Here is a 17,422-nt window from a genome sequence, read left to right on the forward strand (position 1 = left end):
GGATTGGCGGTGGGAAGCTGATCCTAGATCTGTACCTAGGAGTAATGTCATCCCAGAGCTATAGTGCATGAGCCAAATATTTCAGATAAGTAGAGTCTGAAGTTCACACAAACCAACCCTGGACTAAACACCTAGATCTAACGCATTCCTTCTGGGTCGAATGGTGTTACTGATTCTGACAGTATTATAGGTGACATACTGCATCGTACTGTGAATGAAGTTACACACACACATGAGGCACACACCTTTTCAGGGTGTTGAAATATGAGAGTTCTATTCACATACCAGCAGTGAAAAGGTCAGAAGCAAGGTTATTATAGTAAACGAAAACTTAAATGAAAACTAATCATAAACACTTTCATAAACTGAAATAAAATAATTAATAAGCCTGTTTGAAAAACTAAAACTATACTGAAACTCTTATCTTTGACTCCAAAACCAAATAAAATAAAAGCCATCATGAATTATGTTCAGTTCTTATCCTAAACTTTGGGCAAAAATCTAATGGGGTTTTCAAGCTTTTTATTCAGAGTTTTCACACTTTTTCATGTCCTGGCAGCATTTACCTGCCAGATTCAGATGTTTCAAATAGCCATAGCTTGTGCATCACTATCACTACCTATCACTGGCTAACATTGAAGAAATATGCTACTTTCTGTCAGTAAACCTTAAATTAAATAACATAAAACGAAATAGAAATGTTTCTATAAAACTCAAACCAAATAAAAATGAGTAAATCAGGTCTGAAAACAAACTGAAACTAAACTGAATTTCAAATAAAAATCGAAACGAATAGAATTTTTTTTTAAGAATATAAAAACAAAATGATAATACTTTTGGTCAGAATTATGTTCTAGTATTACCCTACAGCCCTCCAGGCTGTTTCAGACCAGTCATGAAAGACCTTTTCAAATACTTGACTTCAGTGGTGGCTGGTGGAATTTTAAATCGAAGGAATGGAATATCAAACATGTTTTTCATGTGTTTGATACCATACCATACATTCCGTTCCAGACCAAAATTACTATGAGCCGTCCTCCCCTCAACAGCCTCCACTGGTTGGTTGAGTGATGTGGGAACACTACAAGCTCACTGTGCCTGTAAAAATACCCAGTAACTCATAGAACTACATATAGAATCACATAATATGAATGATAGAATCTCTACGCAGAAACCTACCCAGAGTTCTTAACAGGACAAATTGCATCCCCAGAGCGAATGGTCTCTCCTGTTCATCCACAGACCTGAGGAGTGATGGACAGAGACAGATGGACGGAGAGTGAGACTGGATTACAGAGGAACACACTAAAATATAAAGTGCATACACTTCCTTATAAAAACACTAACATATACACTGAGTACACAAAACATTAAGAACAAATGCTCTTTCTGTGACATAAGGGATCATAGCTTTCACCTGGATACACCTATAAAAACACTAACATATACACTGAGTATACAAAACATTAAGAAAACCTGCTCTTTCCATTCTATGTCATGGAAAGAGCAGGTGTTCTTAACATTTTGTATACTCAGTGTATATGTTAGTGTTTTTATAGGTGTATCCAGGTGAAAGCTATGATCCCTTATTAATGTCACTTGTTAAATTCACTTCAATCAGTGTAGATGAAGGCGAGGCGACAGGTCTTGAGACATGGATTGTGTATGTGTGCCATTCAAAGGGCTAATGGGCAAGACAAAATATTTGCCTTTGAACGGGGTATGGTAGTAGGTGCCAGGCGCACCGGTTTGTGTCAAGAACGCAACACTGCTGTGGTTTTCACACTCAACAGTTTCCTGTGTTCATCAAGAATGGTCCACCACCCAAATGACACCCAGGAAACTTGACACAACTGTAGAAAGTATTGGAGTCAAAGCCCCGTAAATCTAACATTTTGCAATCTTGTTTAAACTGGAGCTGGGCTCCTTTAATCGTGTTAATAGCAAGAATTTCAGAGAGTGTTAGCAATCTGACCTATAGTAGATAAAACCTTCTCAACGCATTAATGCCGAATGCACATAATTCTGCACTTTTCACACATTACTACATTCAACACCGGAATTGAATTCCTATGTCAGACTTCCTTCATGGGGAGTTAGGAAGAGTTAGATCAGTGTTCATGAAGGAAAGGGTTCAAGGGAAGGAATCTGGGTAACACTTTACTTAGTAGCGATATGCAGCATTCAGAAATCATTCATTTGCATGGCAAGGAGTTTTTAAGAGCTTGAGTGGCCACAGTCCTCCTACCTGAGAGTGACTATGATAGCGGAGGGCTGAGCGCAGGCGGTGATGAGTGTGACGATGAAGAGGAAGATGAGGAAGGGGATGAGGGTGTTACAGGTGCGGTCACACTTCCCCGACACCGCAAAGCCGTTCTCGTTCAGGTAGGTCTTAACGATGACCAGCTGCAGTTGGTTGCCTTGAACACCAGCGGGAGGGCTGATGACCTGTCGGCTCTGGACACACGTACACTCTGTGTAGTTCCTGATCTGTTGGTGGAGGAGATGGACATGTTTAATACATATACACTCCCCTAAGTATTTATTTGGACAGTGAAGCTACATCTTTTAACTTGGCTCTATACTCCAGCATTTTGGATTTGGGATCAAATGTTTCATATGAGGTGACAGTACAGAATGTCACTTTTAATTATTTTTTTCAGACATATCTGTTTTACTGTTTAGAATTGAAAGCACTTTACTTATCTAGTACCCTCATTTCAAGGTGTTATAAGTATTTAGACAAAATCAGTGTATTACATTTAGTCAAAAGAGTAGTATTTGGTCTCCTCATCCCGGCACACAGTAGACAGCTTTCCACCACCCAGGGGTTTGCCCACAAAAGCGACATTTATGGAAACGCCAGATGTAGACATTTTCTAAAGATTGAATACATTTTTATATGTTCGACGGCTGGATTTGTCTTTTGTCAAAGTTTCTTCATTGCAACAAATGAGGGAACGTGTATTTCAAATAACTTCTATTGCAGCATTATTTTGAAGGTACGCCGGGCGGGGCACATGATGTTATCACGTCACATTTGTCTTCTAGGTGCACTTTCTAAATGTCGGTACAAAACAAATCACTGGACAAGTTCATGGAGGCATAGCTAATGACGACGTCAAGCTTGTTGGATGCCGTCGCAGTTTGTTTTGATTGTGTTTTGGATTATGTTGTGCCCGATATAAATGAATGGTAAATAATGTATTGTGTCATTTTGGAGTTGCCTCTATTGTAAATCAGAATAGAATATCTCCCCCCCAAAATGCTAACCTCCCCCGTTATTGATAATGGTGAGAGGTTAGCATGTTTTATGGGTATGATCATTGTGCATTTGTAACATTCTTGCTAATCTTCATTCATGATTATCCGTAATCATGGTGGCATCCACATTCATGTAGAAGTGTTGAGAAACAATAATGACACAGTATACGCACACACCTGGCCGTGACTCCATGCAAAAAAATACATTTCCATTTCACACCTCACACTTGTACACCCTCTAATTATACGTACACAAACACACTCTTCCATGTAAACACACACACACACATATTCACAGACACAGTTTATGTGGTTTGCAGGAAAGGACAAAGTTAACTTGCACACACACACTCTTTCTGGGAAACTTGCCAGTGGGACATTGTATTCCATCTCCTAGAACCCTTAATGCAGCAGAAACATTCAACTCTCACTGGTAATCAAACCCATCCCTGCTCCCTTGGCTACATCAAAGGCACCTTGGGATGTTATACTGTACTGTAGCTATGTGGTGAGACTTCTGCACTGTGGGTGCATTGTATGCTCAGCCAAACACGCATTCTCCCTAAGGCCAGTGTTGTGCCTAAATAATCTAGGGGTGTGTGTGACACATGAACACTGGTAAAAAGTAAGGCACTATATAGGAAATAGGGTGCAATTTGTAACCCGCCCCTAGGCATTTCCCTGTCTAGCTTTGCTGTGATATCCTGTCTGATATTGTTTTTAGGCTGGGTCTTCCTGGCCAGGGTTTACCTCTCAGAGAAGGGGAGAGGGGGTAGAGGACTCAATGTTATTGTAGGCTGCAGCTAAATGGCTTACAATGGGCTAGCATAACATATTAGATCATCTTTTCAGGTTTACTCCCAAATCAACTCTCAGAGCTTAAAAGTAAGATACATATTTTACTGAATATCGTACAGACTCGTTTGACCTTTTTTTTGTTTCTTTTGGCAACCAGGGTTATTGGGAATATGATGCATTTTGAATCCTGAATAATCTTCAGGAGACAGCTGGGATTAAGTCATGAAACAGTTCTGAACAACTGTTCAGGTGCTTCTACACCTGCATTGCTTGCTGTTTGGGGTTTTAGGCTGGGTTTCTGTACAGCACTTTGAGATATCAGCTGATGTACGAAGGGCTATATAAATACATTTGATTTGATTATATTGCTGCTAGGAAACCAGCACACCTTTCACTGAAGCACCATGTGCGTCCTAAATGGCACCCTAATCCCTATATAGTGCACTGCTTTTGACCAAATAGTCAATAGGGTGCCATTGGGGACACACACAAATGTCTCCCAGAATGTCTAAAGGGCAGATACGGTTGTCGAGTTCCAGTGCGACTGTCCAGCTAGCTAGGGTTGGGCGATATGGCGTAAAAATCATATCTCGATTTTTTTTATGGGCGATTCACAATATACACTCAGTGGCATGTTTATTAGGTACACCACCACGTTAGTGAAAATAGTTGCTCCTACAGACAGTGAGTCAGGTACCTGTGACTTGCTATATAAAGCAGACAGTCAGGCATCAAGGCATTCAGTTACTGTTCCATGTAATGGGCAAAACGAGTGACCTAAGAAACTTTGAGCGTGGTATGATCTTCAGTGCCAGGCGTAATTGTTCCAGTATCTCAGAAACATCTCCTAGTCCAGTCTCCTAGTCCAGTCTTTACACTGTACAACAGTGTCTATGGTTTACCAAGAATAGTACAAAAAACATCCAGTCAGCGTCAGTCATGTGGGCAAAAACAGCTCGTTGATGTGAGGTCAAAGGAAAATGGCAAGAGTCGTGCAAGCTAACAGGCGGGCCACAAACAAGTAAATAACGGTGCAGAACAACAGTGGCATGCAGAACGGCATCTCGGAACGCACAATTTGTCGGTCTTTGTCACGGATGGGCTAATGCAGCAGACCACACCGGGTTCCACTCTTTTCAGCTAAAAACAAGAAGAAGCAGCTCAAGTGGGCACGCGATCACCAACACTGGACAATTGAGGAGTGAAAAAATATCCAACATACCCCTGTTCCTGTTGCGTCATGCTGATGGGAGAGTCAGGATTTGGCATAAGCAATGGCTCCATTCTGCCTGGTGTCAACGGTACAGGCTGTTGGTGTAATGGCGTGGGGAATGTTTTCCAGGCACACATTAGATCCCTTGATACCAATTGAGCAACATTTGAACCCAGTATTAGATGGATGTACCTAAGAAACTGGCCATTGAGTGGATATTGCGATTTCTCTGGATACGCTTTGTTGTACAATTAATGGTCAAAACACTGGATTTCAGACAATCAGCAATATCAGCAATAATAATGAATTCAGGGCTTGTGAAATTATACAAAGCAGTGCAACGCAAACAACAACAGAGTTACACATGGAATAAACAAACATACAGTCAATAACGCAATATAAAAAATCGATATACAGCGTGTGCAAATGAGGTAAGATTAGGGAGGTAAGGCAATAAATAGGCCGTAGTGGCGAAGTAAATACAATTTAGCAATTAAACACTGGAATGATAGATGTGCAGAAGATGAATGTGCAAGTAGAGATACTGGGCTGCAAATATGGGGATGAGGTAGTTGGATGGGCTATTTACAGATGGGATATGTACAGGTGCAGTGACCTGTAAGCTGCTCTGACAGCTGGTGCTTAAAGTTAGTGAGGAAGATATGAGTCTCCAGCTTCAGTGATTTTTGTAATTTGTTCCAGTCATTACAGCAGAAAACTGGAAGTAAAGGCGGCCAAACGAGGAATAGGTTTTGGGGGTGACCAGTGAGATACACCTGCTGGAGCATGTGCTACGGGCGGGTGCTGCTATGGTGACCAGTGAGCTGAGATAAGGCGGGGCTTTACCTAGAAAAGACTTATAGATGACCTGGAGCCAGTGGGTTTGGCGACGGATATGAAGCGAGGGCCAGCCAACTAGAGCATACAGGTCGCAGTGGTGGGTAGTACATGGGGCTTTAGTGACAAAAACAGATGGCACTGATAGACTGCATCCAATTTGTTAGGTAGAGTGTTGGAGGCTATTTTGTAAATTACATCGCCAAAGTCAAGGATCAGTAGGATAGTCAGTTTTACAAAGATCCACTAATTGTAATTCATCAAATGTATTTATTTGATACAGCTGGCACACAACAGACCACTTAATTCAAACAACTGCCCAAATGACATCATGTATTGTCATTCAGTGAAAAGGGGCCTGTGGTTGTGTGCTGGCGCTAACAATGTGAGTTGAGCTGTCTCTCTACAATCTCTCAGGATCAAGGATACAGAGTCTTGAACGCGGGGAGCAAACACAATTCTTCAGGTCTCAGACAAGCCTACTCCTCACATACACACGTGTGTACAGGTGTTGCCTGGTCCGTCGAGTGTGTACTTACCCCAGTGCTGCCGTTGCTCACCGTGCTGCACCCAGCCAGGCAGGGGTTAAAGTAGGTGATGCTGTCAGAGCCACACACAGGGGCATACTCATGGATCTTACAGCCACAGTTCACATTACAGCCTCCAGTCAGGTTATGATGGGTCATAGTCAGGGTGGGCCTGGAGAGAGAGTTGAGTTACATTTCATTTTATTGGAGTAATGATATGTTGCACACCTGTATTTCCTACATTTTCAGAACAAACAAGGAATTGTAAGATAGAAAAAGAGAGAGGTGTACAAAACATTATGAACATGACATAGACTGACAAGGTGAATCCAGGTGAAAGCTTTGATCCCTTATTGATGTCACTTGTTCAATCCACTTCAATCAGTGTAGATGAAGGGTAGGAGACAGGTTGAATAAGGATTTTTAAGCCTTGAGACAGCTGAGACATGGATTGTGTATGTGTGCCATTCAGAGTGTGAATGGGCAAGACAAAAATGTAAGTGCTCCTTGAACGGGGTATGGTAGTAGGTGCCAGGCACACCGGTTTGTGTCAAGAACTGCAATGATGCTGGGGTTTTCCAGGCTCAACAGTTTCCCGTGTGTATCAAGAACGGTCCACCACCATCCAGCCAACTTGACACAACTGTGGGAAGCATTGGAGTCAACATGGGTCGGGGGGGGGGGGTTCAACTCAATAGGGATATAGGGATATAGAGAGAGAGTGATAGGGACTGAATAAACATTACAGCAGTTCTGTGGGAACCAGGTTCTAACTCAAACAATGATCTGATCCCTCTAAACACAGTGGGGAAGAGAAGCCTGTCTCCAGTTGACTCTGGGAGTTCCAACACTGAGCTCTATCGGAACGATAGAACACAACACCTCAATATTCGGAGAACTTTCCCGAATACCCTGCTTATTTCCTCCTGACTCCGTGAATCTTCCAACTGGGATTACTGGAAAACCTGGGAACTGTTAAAACCGTAGTCAGGCTACAAACACCACCTTGCGAAAGCACACAGACAGGAATATACTTTTACATTCAAAACATACAAATAGCATGATATTTTCCCCCACTTATATCATTACGCCACTATGCACCACTAGACCATGTTATGGCAACTCCAAATGATGCAAGCAGTCACGTTTTTGCTGCCTTTATTTAGTCATTGAGAACACGTTCTCTTTTACAATAACGACCTGGAGCCCCTAAATCGAATTATCTACCTTGTCAATCTGTCCGGTTAGGTCAGTTCAGGTCAGGTTGAGATAACCCTTCAGTTGTGAGTTGGGTTGTTAGGTCTGACCCTGACATAACAAACCCCCATCAAATTCCAGCACTAGGCCAACAGGCAGGGGAGGGGGCACAGAAGGGAGTCAGTCTGCCCCTGCTTGGCGAACCCTCGCACTATGGTGATTACAGATCCCCACTCTAGACAAAGCCACTGTGACTGGCTGGCTGCACCAGTTGGAGCCAGCAGATGCTACAGAAACATAAAATAACAATTCATATAGTCAACAGGATACAGATTAGTATACTATAGCAGGAGAGGGGGCAGTGGATGAATTCCCTGGTACTGTAGTTGTTTCCCTACTGTTGGTATAATGTTCGCCTTGGGCGATAGAGGTCAGAGGTGAACTAGGGTCAGACACATAGTCTGCTTCCCAAGTGGAAGCCTACTCCCTATACAGTGAACTACTTTTGACCAGAGCCTGTATAGTGCACCAGTTTTTACCCAGGATAGCAATGCCCTATATAGTGTATAGGGTGCCATTTCGGATGCGGTCAGAGTGTGTGTTAGTGTGAATCAGTAGTTATGCCACTATTGACATTCCTCATGATATTGCCAGTAAACCCAGTCCTCTTCATCATCAGCTCACAGCTTCCTGTTAACTGATCTATACACAGACTCTCTGAGACAAAGGAATGCTCAGAACAGTCTGTCTGGGACAATGGTCAGGTCAGACAGGACAACGCTGACTCTCAGAGACAAAGGAATGCTCAGAACAGTCTGTCTGGGACAGTGGTCAGGTCAGACAGGACAACGCTGACTCTCTGAGACAAAGGAATGCCCAGAACAGTCTGTCTGGGATACTGGTCAGCTCAGACAGGACAACGCTGACTCTCTGAGACAAAGGAATGCTCAGAACAGTCTGTCTGGGATACTGGTCAGCTCAGACAGGACAACGCTGACTCTCTGAGACAAAGGAATGCTCAGAACAGTCTGTCTGGGATACTGGTCAGCTCAGACAGGACAATGCTGACTCTCTGAGACAAAGGAATGCTCAGAACAGTCTGTCTGGGATACCCGTTCAGCTCAGACAGGACAGTGCAGAAGTAGAAAAGAGAAGAGGGTCTGATACGGTAGAGTGGGTTAGAGACACATTACATACTGGCTGCGTCCCAAATTGCACCCTATTCCCTACATAGTGAACTACTTTGACCAAGTCCCAGTAGTCCACTATAGCATTGTGCACTACCATGACGTGATTTGGAGTCCCATAGGGCAGCGCACAATTGGCCCAGCGTCGTCCGGGTTTGACCAGGGTAGGCCGTCATTGTAAATAAGAATGTATTCTTAACTGACTTGCCTAGTTAAATAAGGGTGGAATGAAATAAATAAATAAAGGAAATGGGGTGCCATTTAAAACGCATCCAATGTACAGCTGTTGCTTTGGATCACATATGCTATACATGTTAGCAGTGTGTCTGTGTGTCCATCCGTGTGTGTGTGTGTGCATCCACAATTTCCATGCCATCCACTGACGCAGGATGGGGACCAAGCATGAGGGGTGATGATTACACAAACACCCAACACCTTGATGGGACTATATAAAACAGAACAGAAATAGAAGGTGATGTGGGGATGAATCCTCTGTGTTCCACAGCAGATGATAGTGTTGCGTGCGTGTGTGAGTGTGTGTGGTTGCTAATGGACCAGTCACGCCAACACCACGCCAATAGAACTAACGGCTGTTGAATAGGTGTTGATGATGGTTAAAATAGAACACTGGTGTTAAATAATGCATTCGCTCACAGTGGCAAATGATAAACCATTGAAGAATAGCAATAGTCTTCAGTGATATAAGGACTCATAGTAGTAATCATGTATAAGTCTTGTAGCCAATACCATAGAGTAACATAGTAGTAAGATAATACTGGGATTGCTGCTTGATATCAAGTCAGCTTTAGTGCTCAGTAACAGTGTTTCACTTCAAGGTGGACCCTGGAGTTAAACAGGACTGCATCATTGCACCCAGCCTGTTTTCTATCTTCATTGTGGCCATCCTCCACCTCACAGGCTCAAATCTGCCTCAGGGAGTCCAGATCCTGCACAGAACAGACTGCAAACCTGAACAGATTCAAGGCCAAGAGCAAAAATGACCAACACTTCCATTGTGGAGCTCCAGTATGCAGATGATAACACCATCACTGCCCACCCGGAAGAGGACTTTCAGTGCATCCTGGACTCTTTCGCAAAAGGTAGACAAGCTTCTCGGTCTGGCCGACCAAAATCCTCCACCAACCACAGCGTGACAAAAATACACCAGCCCCAGCAATACAAATGGACAATACCACTCTTGAAAATGTGGACCACTTTCCCTACTTTGGAAGCCTTCTCTCCTCCAAAGCCGACATTGACGCTGAGATACATCACCGCCTAAGCCATGCCAGTGGAGCTTTCTCAAGACTGAGCAAACGAGTCTTCAAGAATCGCGACATCCAGGCCAGAACCAAAATCCTGGTCTACAAAGCAGTACTTCTCCCTATTCTACTGTATGGGTCAGCAATATGGACCACATACAGCAGCCATCTTAAAGCCTTGGTGTCACCAAAGATGGCCTCCGCAACATCATGAGGATCAGCTGGGAAGACAAGCGCATCAACACCAGTGTCCCCAAGGAGGCAAACATCAGTAGCACCACTCAACACCAGCTCTGATGGACGGGCCATGGTGCCAACTCGCCTCCCGAAACAGGCCAGTTGACTCCTGGAGGGAAAAAGAAGCGATACCAAAGACTTACCGCTAAAAGTACTACAAAAGACAGGTCGACATGGAGAAAAACTGTCCAAGAGGGGGTAGCGCGGTACAAAGAAGATCTCCGCCGTGGCGCAGAGCACAAGCGGCGACTTCTAAAGGAGAGACTTTCCATCAAGAAGGTCCAACCATCACTCACCCCCTGCCCATACTGCACCAAAATATGTGGCTCCCAGATCGACCATCTGAAGACCCACAAGCAGGACCCATCAGGGGGACAATCATGCACGACCCGCCGATGATGATGAGTATATAGTAACGACTCTTACCCTGTGGATTTCACTGTGGTAATAGTCACAGTGATATCAGCGATCCTTATCCACTTAATGTAATAGTAACATCGGTGTAATAGTATTGTAGTAACTCTTACCCAGTGCTGTATGGGACGTAGCTAGATGTAATAGTTATACTACAATACTACTACTCTGATATACTGTATCTTACTCTGTGGTGTATGGTATATTGATGTAATAGTAATATCTGTAGTAGTATTGTACGAGTAATGCGGTAACTCTTACCAGGCAGTGTATGGTATGTTGATATAATAGTATACAGTACCAGTCAAAGGGTTTTTCTATATTGTTCATTGTAGATTAATAGTGAAGACTTCAAAACTATGAAATAATACATATGGAATCATGTAGTAACCAAAAAAGTGTTAAACAAATCTAAATATATTTTAGATTATTTAAAGTAGCCACCCTTTGCCTTGATGACAGCTTTGCTCACTCTTGGCATTTTCTCAACCAGCTTCATGAGGTAGTCACCTGGAATGCATTTCAATTAACAGGTGTTGCCTTGTTAAAAGTTAACATGTGGAATTTATTTCCTTCTTAATGCATTTGACCCAATCAGTTGTGTTGTAACAAGATAGGGATGGTTTACAGAAGATAGCCGTATTTGGTAAAAGACCAAGTCCATATTATGGCAAGAACAGCTCAAATAAGCAAAGAGAAATTACAGTCCATCATTACTTTAAGACATAAAGGTCAGTCAATATGGAAAAAGTTTCTTCAAGTGCAGTCGCAAAAGCCATCAAGCGCTATGACCGCCACAGGAAAGGAAGACCCAGAATTACCTCTGCTGCAGAGAATAAGTTCACTAGAGTGACAGCCTCAGAAATTGCAGCCCAAATAAATTCTTCACAGAGTTCAAGTAACAGACACATCTCAACATCAACTCTTCAGAGGAGACTGCACGAATCAGGCCTTCATGGTCGAATTGCTGCAAAGAAACCACCACTAAAGGACATCAACCAGAAGAAAAGACTTGCTTGGACCAAGAAACACGAGCAATGGACATTAGACCGGTGGAAATCTATCCTTTGGTCTGATGAGATTTTTGGTTACAATCCCCATATCTTTGTGAGACGCAGAGTAGGTGAACGGATGATCTCCGCATGTGTGGTTCCCACTGTGAAGCATGGAGGAGGAGGTATGATGATGCTTTGCTGATGACACTGTCAGTGATTTATTTAGAATTCAAGGCACACTTAACCAGCATGGCTACCACAGCATTCTGTAGCGATACGCCATCCCATCTGGTTTGCGCTTACTGGGACTATCATTTGTTTTTCAACGGGACAATGACTCAACACACTTCCAGGCTGTGTAAGGGCTATTTTCCCAAGAAGGAGAGTGATGCATCAGATGACCTGGCCTCCACAATCAGCATATGTGGGAACTCCTTCAAGACTGTTGGAAAAGCATTCAGATGAATCTGGTTGAGAGAATACCAAGAGTGTGCAAAGCTGTCATTAAGGCAACTTACCCAGTGGTGTATGGTATGTGTTGATGTTATACTAATATCTGTTGAATAGTAGTAGTATTGTAGTAGTAGTAACTCTTACCTAGTGGTGTATGGTATGTTGATGTTATAGTAATAGCTGCAGTATTATATTCATAGTTTTTCTCCATATCTTACCCGGTCGTCTATGGTATGTTGATATAATATTAATATATGCAGTATAGTAGTACTATTGTAGTAACTCTGTAGTTGTATTGTAGTAACTCTTTAACTGCTGCCTAGTTGGGTTAAATAAAAAAAAATAAAAACAACTCTTACCCAGTGCTGTATGGCATGTATAGTATTATATATAGTATTATATTATATTAGTAATATTGTAGAAGTAGTAGTAGCATTGGAGTAGTAGTAGTTGTGTTGTAACTTCCCCAGTGGTGTATGGTACGTTGATGTAATAGTAGTATCTGTAGTAGTATATTAGTAGTATTGTAGTAGTAGTAGTATTGCAGTAACTCACCCAGTGGTGTATGGTATATTGATACCTCCCAGGTTGATGCTCTCACAGCCCACGATGAAGAGCGTAGAGAAACAGAGCAGAGACACCCCGCTACAGATCATAGCAAGCTTGGCTGACTCTCTGGCTCCCAACTTCAGCTTCTTGATGATGTAGCCCCCTAGGACGATACCCACCCCAGCACTGGGCACGATGATCACTCCTGGGTTGAGGGAGAGAGAGCGAGAGGGAAAGAGAGAGGTGGGAGGGAGGCAGAGAGAGAGAGAGGGAAAGACGGCAAGAGTGATTGAGTGTCAATTATAGTTCAGGAAAAGCATTCAAGACAAGAAATGGGCAGAGGGCGTGGTATTAGAGGGATATTGTAACAAACATGGACAACAAGTTGTTGTGAAACATATTATTCATGGCTTGCACTTTCCTCACTCGGTCGCATCGTTGCCATTGTGATCAACGTTCTACAGATGCCTCAGCATATTGATGTCGCACTGATGCTTAATCCCAAGTCTTTCTGAACGGTGGCTAATGACTGTTTCGTCAAATTTACACGATAGTGGACTGGAAATACGATGGCATTGCTAAAGTAGAGTAATAATTAGTAGGAAACAACTTTGCCGCCATTATGATGTGGTCAGGCTCACTTTAGAGAGATGTCAAATGGTACCATTAGCTAGCAAAGTTAGTCAGAAATAACTAGCAATGCTAATGGTAGCTAGCTAAAATTTCAGCGTTCTCCACTCTAGACAACGTTATACTGCATCTAAAGTCAATCTGGAGACATCACAATGATGACAAAAGCTTGTCCTACTAATTATTTGCCGCCTTTTGAAATGTTGTTTCTCCAAGCCACAGTAAATCACTTTGACGAAATCTTCATCATCACCCATTGAGACTGCATTGAGTAGAATGTTCAGTTGGGCATTAGTCCTAAAACAAAAGTTCAAAACAATATTGTGGCAAAATGCAATCCATTAATAACTGTGACAAAGAAGCTGTTGGGCAATAAAGTAGCAGGAGGTCGGTTACTGTACTGTATAATAGCAGTGAGTAGTGTGGGTTGGGGCTGTGAGTTATATTAGGGCCGGCTGGGGGAGGGCTGTAGTAGTTAGAGGCTAGAGCCGGGTTCGGGCAGCCAACACACCCACACCCTAGTTGACAGGCAGGGTAAGTCAAAGCTGACTGCTGGCAGCAGAGGCAGGACGGGGTCAGTGTGTAATTCCACTGGAAGACTAGGACCCAGAGAGGCTTCACATGCCTGACCTCTATCCCAGCCACAGGCCCTCTCGGGTGGGTAACAAGGCAGGGGAGACAGGGGATGAACAGGGATGGAGGGAAGACGGTAGGAAACATAGGATCAGAGAAGAGAGTGGTCTGAATACCGTGTGTGTGTTTGCATGGTTGGACACTCACATAGTATGTGCTATATCTCCCTCTCGCGTTCTCACTCACATACACACAAACACACACACATTCCCCATTTACATGATCTTTATATGAACTACAGATGTAGGACCTTAATTTGAGCCAGCTTTCTACAGTAGGAAAAAAAACCTGCAGCAACAGGACATGTGAATAATTATGTGGATTATACAGTGCCTTCGGAAAGCATTCAGACACACCACATTTTGTTACGTTACAGCCTTATTCTAAAATGGATTAAATAGTTCCCCCCCCCCTCTCATCAATCTAGACACAATGCCCTATAATGACAGGCACAGATCTGGGACAACAAAACATTTCTGCAGCATTGAAGGTCCACAAGAACACAGTGGCCTCCACCAAGGCCCTCCACCCCCATATTAGAATGAGGCTGTAATGTAACAACATGTGGAAAAAATAAAAGGGTCTGAATACTTTCTGAAGGCACTGTAATTAATGGACTGTAGCTTCTGATGATCCTGTAAGTGCTTCATGTGTTTCTGTGGCGAGATCTTGCTTGCCTAAACACACACACACACACACACACACACACACACACACACACACACACACACACACACACACACACACAAACACACACACACACACACTGAAGCTGGAGTCTTATATCTCCCTCTCGAACTTTAAGCATCAGCTTACAGATAACTGTACCTGTACACAGCCAATCTGTAAATAGCACACCCAACTACCTCATGCCCATATTGTTACTTCATCCCCTTGCTCTTTTGCACCCCAGTATCTCTACTTTCACATCATCATCATCTGCACATCTATCATTCCAGTGTTAATGCTAAATAGCAATTATTTTGCCTCCATGGCCTATTTATTGCCTTACCTCCCTACTCTTCTACATTTGCACACACTGTACATAGATGTTTCTATTGTGTTATTGACTGTACGTTTGTTTATGTGTAACTCTGTGTTGTTGTTTTTGTCGCACTGCTTTGCTTTATCTCGACAAGGTCGCAGCTGCAAATGAGTACTTGTTCTCAACTGGCCTACCTGGTTAAATGAAAGTGAAAAAATAAACACACACACACACCTCTCTTTGCCTCTTCACACCTCACACACACATCTGTCTGCTAAAACCTCCCTCTGCTGCTGCTGTCTTCTCTCTCACTTTCTCTATCCTCGCTCTCCTTTATGTGTGTGTGACGGGCCCTCTCGGCCGGGTAGCGAGGCAGGGGGGGACAGGGGACGGAGGGAGGGAGGGGGTTGGAAACACAGGAGCAGAGAGGAGAGCAGCGTTCTCCATGTTCTACACCTCAACAGCGTGTTATGTGCAGAGAAAAAGACCCCCTCTCTCTTCAGCGAGATCGCAAGACGGACCTCTTCTGCTACCAGGACAACACATGATTTAAACAGCATTTCTACAGTGGTGCTTCTGGTGACAAAGAGGGAGGAGAAGTGGACAGAGGAAGAAAGGAAGGATAGAATGATGGATGAGACGGAGGACAGCACAAAGGTTAGAAAGAATGTTTTAGCAGAAAGATTGTGTGTGTGTGTGTGTGTGTGTGTGTGTGTGTGTGTGTGTGTGTGTGTGTGTGTGTGTGTGTGTGTGTGTGTGTGTGTGTGTGTGTGAGTGAGAGAGAGAGAGAGAGAGGTGTGGGTGATGATGCTACTATTTCTGTAGCTGTAACTAATGAGCCGAGAACAGTGACAGTTCTCTCGTGCCCCTGAGAGAACGCAACTACACACACACACCACAGCACATGCACACACCACAGCACATACCTATGCACACATACTTGCAAACGGGCATACAGGCATTTACACCCCCTCCCCTCCCCACCACACACTCAACACCTCTACCATTCCTACAATCCAATGACAGTATTCTCTTATCTCTTCGTAAAACAAGCTAGGATGTTCATACCCATAATGTTCAAAAAGCGTATCAGAGTAGGAGTGCTGATCTAGGATCAGATCCCCGCCCGTACATGTGATCTTATGCATTATAACCCAAAATACTACACTGATCCTAGATCAGCACTCTGTGATGCTTTGTGAATGGTCAGATCAGCCCTCATCATTCCATGACTCTGCTCCTCCTAAGGTATCCTCTGTTGACATCATCATCTTACACTACTAACCTATCTTTGTCTCTTCTTGTCTCTTGGCAACAGGCAGATGAACTAACGTCACCGTGGGTGCCTCACACACACACACACACACACACACACACACACACACACACACTTCTCCCTCCCTGGGCTGTCGAAGGCTGCCCTGTCAATATCGAGTTGTCAATCAATGACCTGCTAGTTCCCAATAATACAGATTAGGGTGTTAAGTGTTATAGATTGGAAGAGACGATTCACTGATTAAGGTATAACAGCCCTCTGACCTCTGTATGTGTTGATGGGTGGTGAGCTTTTGAAGCAATATGGCTGCCGTGGTACATGTACATGTATACATGTGTTTAAAATACATGTTATTACAAATGCTACAGCAAAGGCCATGTGGAAACAATGTGTTTGTTGTGATCTGAGTGTGGGTTTGTGTCGCAAATGTGTGCCATTTGGTCAGTGCATGAGAACGTCTCAGTGAGAGTACAGGACTGTCGAGCTTACACACAGAGACACAGAGAGAGAGACACACAGAGAGAGACACAGAGAGAGAGAGAGCGAGAGCGAGAAACAGTGTTAGTCTTACCTGTGTATATGCTGGCGTTAGAAGCAGGGATGCCAAACTGGGACTCTATGAACTTGGGAATGAATGTGATGAAGGCTGTAACGATGGCACATTCTGCTGTGTAGGACAGACTGACAAACAGGAACGTCGTGTTGGACAGGATCCTTATCGCTGCCTTGGGGAGGTCTGGGGAAAGACCAGAGACATGAGTACACTAATAGACAAACATACAGTAGACACACACATGTACACACACACACACATCTTGTATGCTTGAAGGTCTGGAGACGCTAAATGTTAATTAACGGTGCATTACGGTGAGACCGGCAGTCTTTTGCATGACAATAATGTCATGAACGCCACAGCCCTATAAATAACCCACTGTTACCGGGCAAGGCAGGGTGGGACAAGGGAC

General features: G+C 43.5%; 1 protein-coding gene across 2 annotated transcripts in view; it reads right to left on the reverse strand.

Annotated features, from left to right (window-relative positions):
- Positions 1 to 17,422, reverse strand: part of LOC110489841 (solute carrier organic anion transporter family member 5A1) — a 95,879-nt gene that overhangs the window by 7,190 nt on the left and 71,267 nt on the right. For both annotated transcript variants that reach the window (XM_021562783.2, XM_021562784.2), the window contains exons 5-9: positions 17,029 to 17,193; positions 12,940 to 13,138; positions 6,652 to 6,811; positions 2,249 to 2,490; positions 1,180 to 1,244 (exon numbers count right to left, since the gene is read on the reverse strand). In XM_021562783.2, coding sequence (XP_021418458.2) covers positions 1,180 to 1,244; positions 2,249 to 2,490; positions 6,652 to 6,811; positions 12,940 to 13,138; positions 17,029 to 17,193 — 831 coding nt within the window. The remainder of the gene's footprint in view (positions 1 to 1,179; positions 1,245 to 2,248; positions 2,491 to 6,651; positions 6,812 to 12,939; positions 13,139 to 17,028; positions 17,194 to 17,422) is intronic.

This window comes from Oncorhynchus mykiss, chromosome 15 (assembly GCF_013265735.2).
Source record: "Oncorhynchus mykiss isolate Arlee chromosome 15, USDA_OmykA_1.1, whole genome shotgun sequence".
In the NCBI taxonomy this organism is placed as follows: Eukaryota; Metazoa; Chordata; class Actinopteri; order Salmoniformes; family Salmonidae; genus Oncorhynchus; species Oncorhynchus mykiss.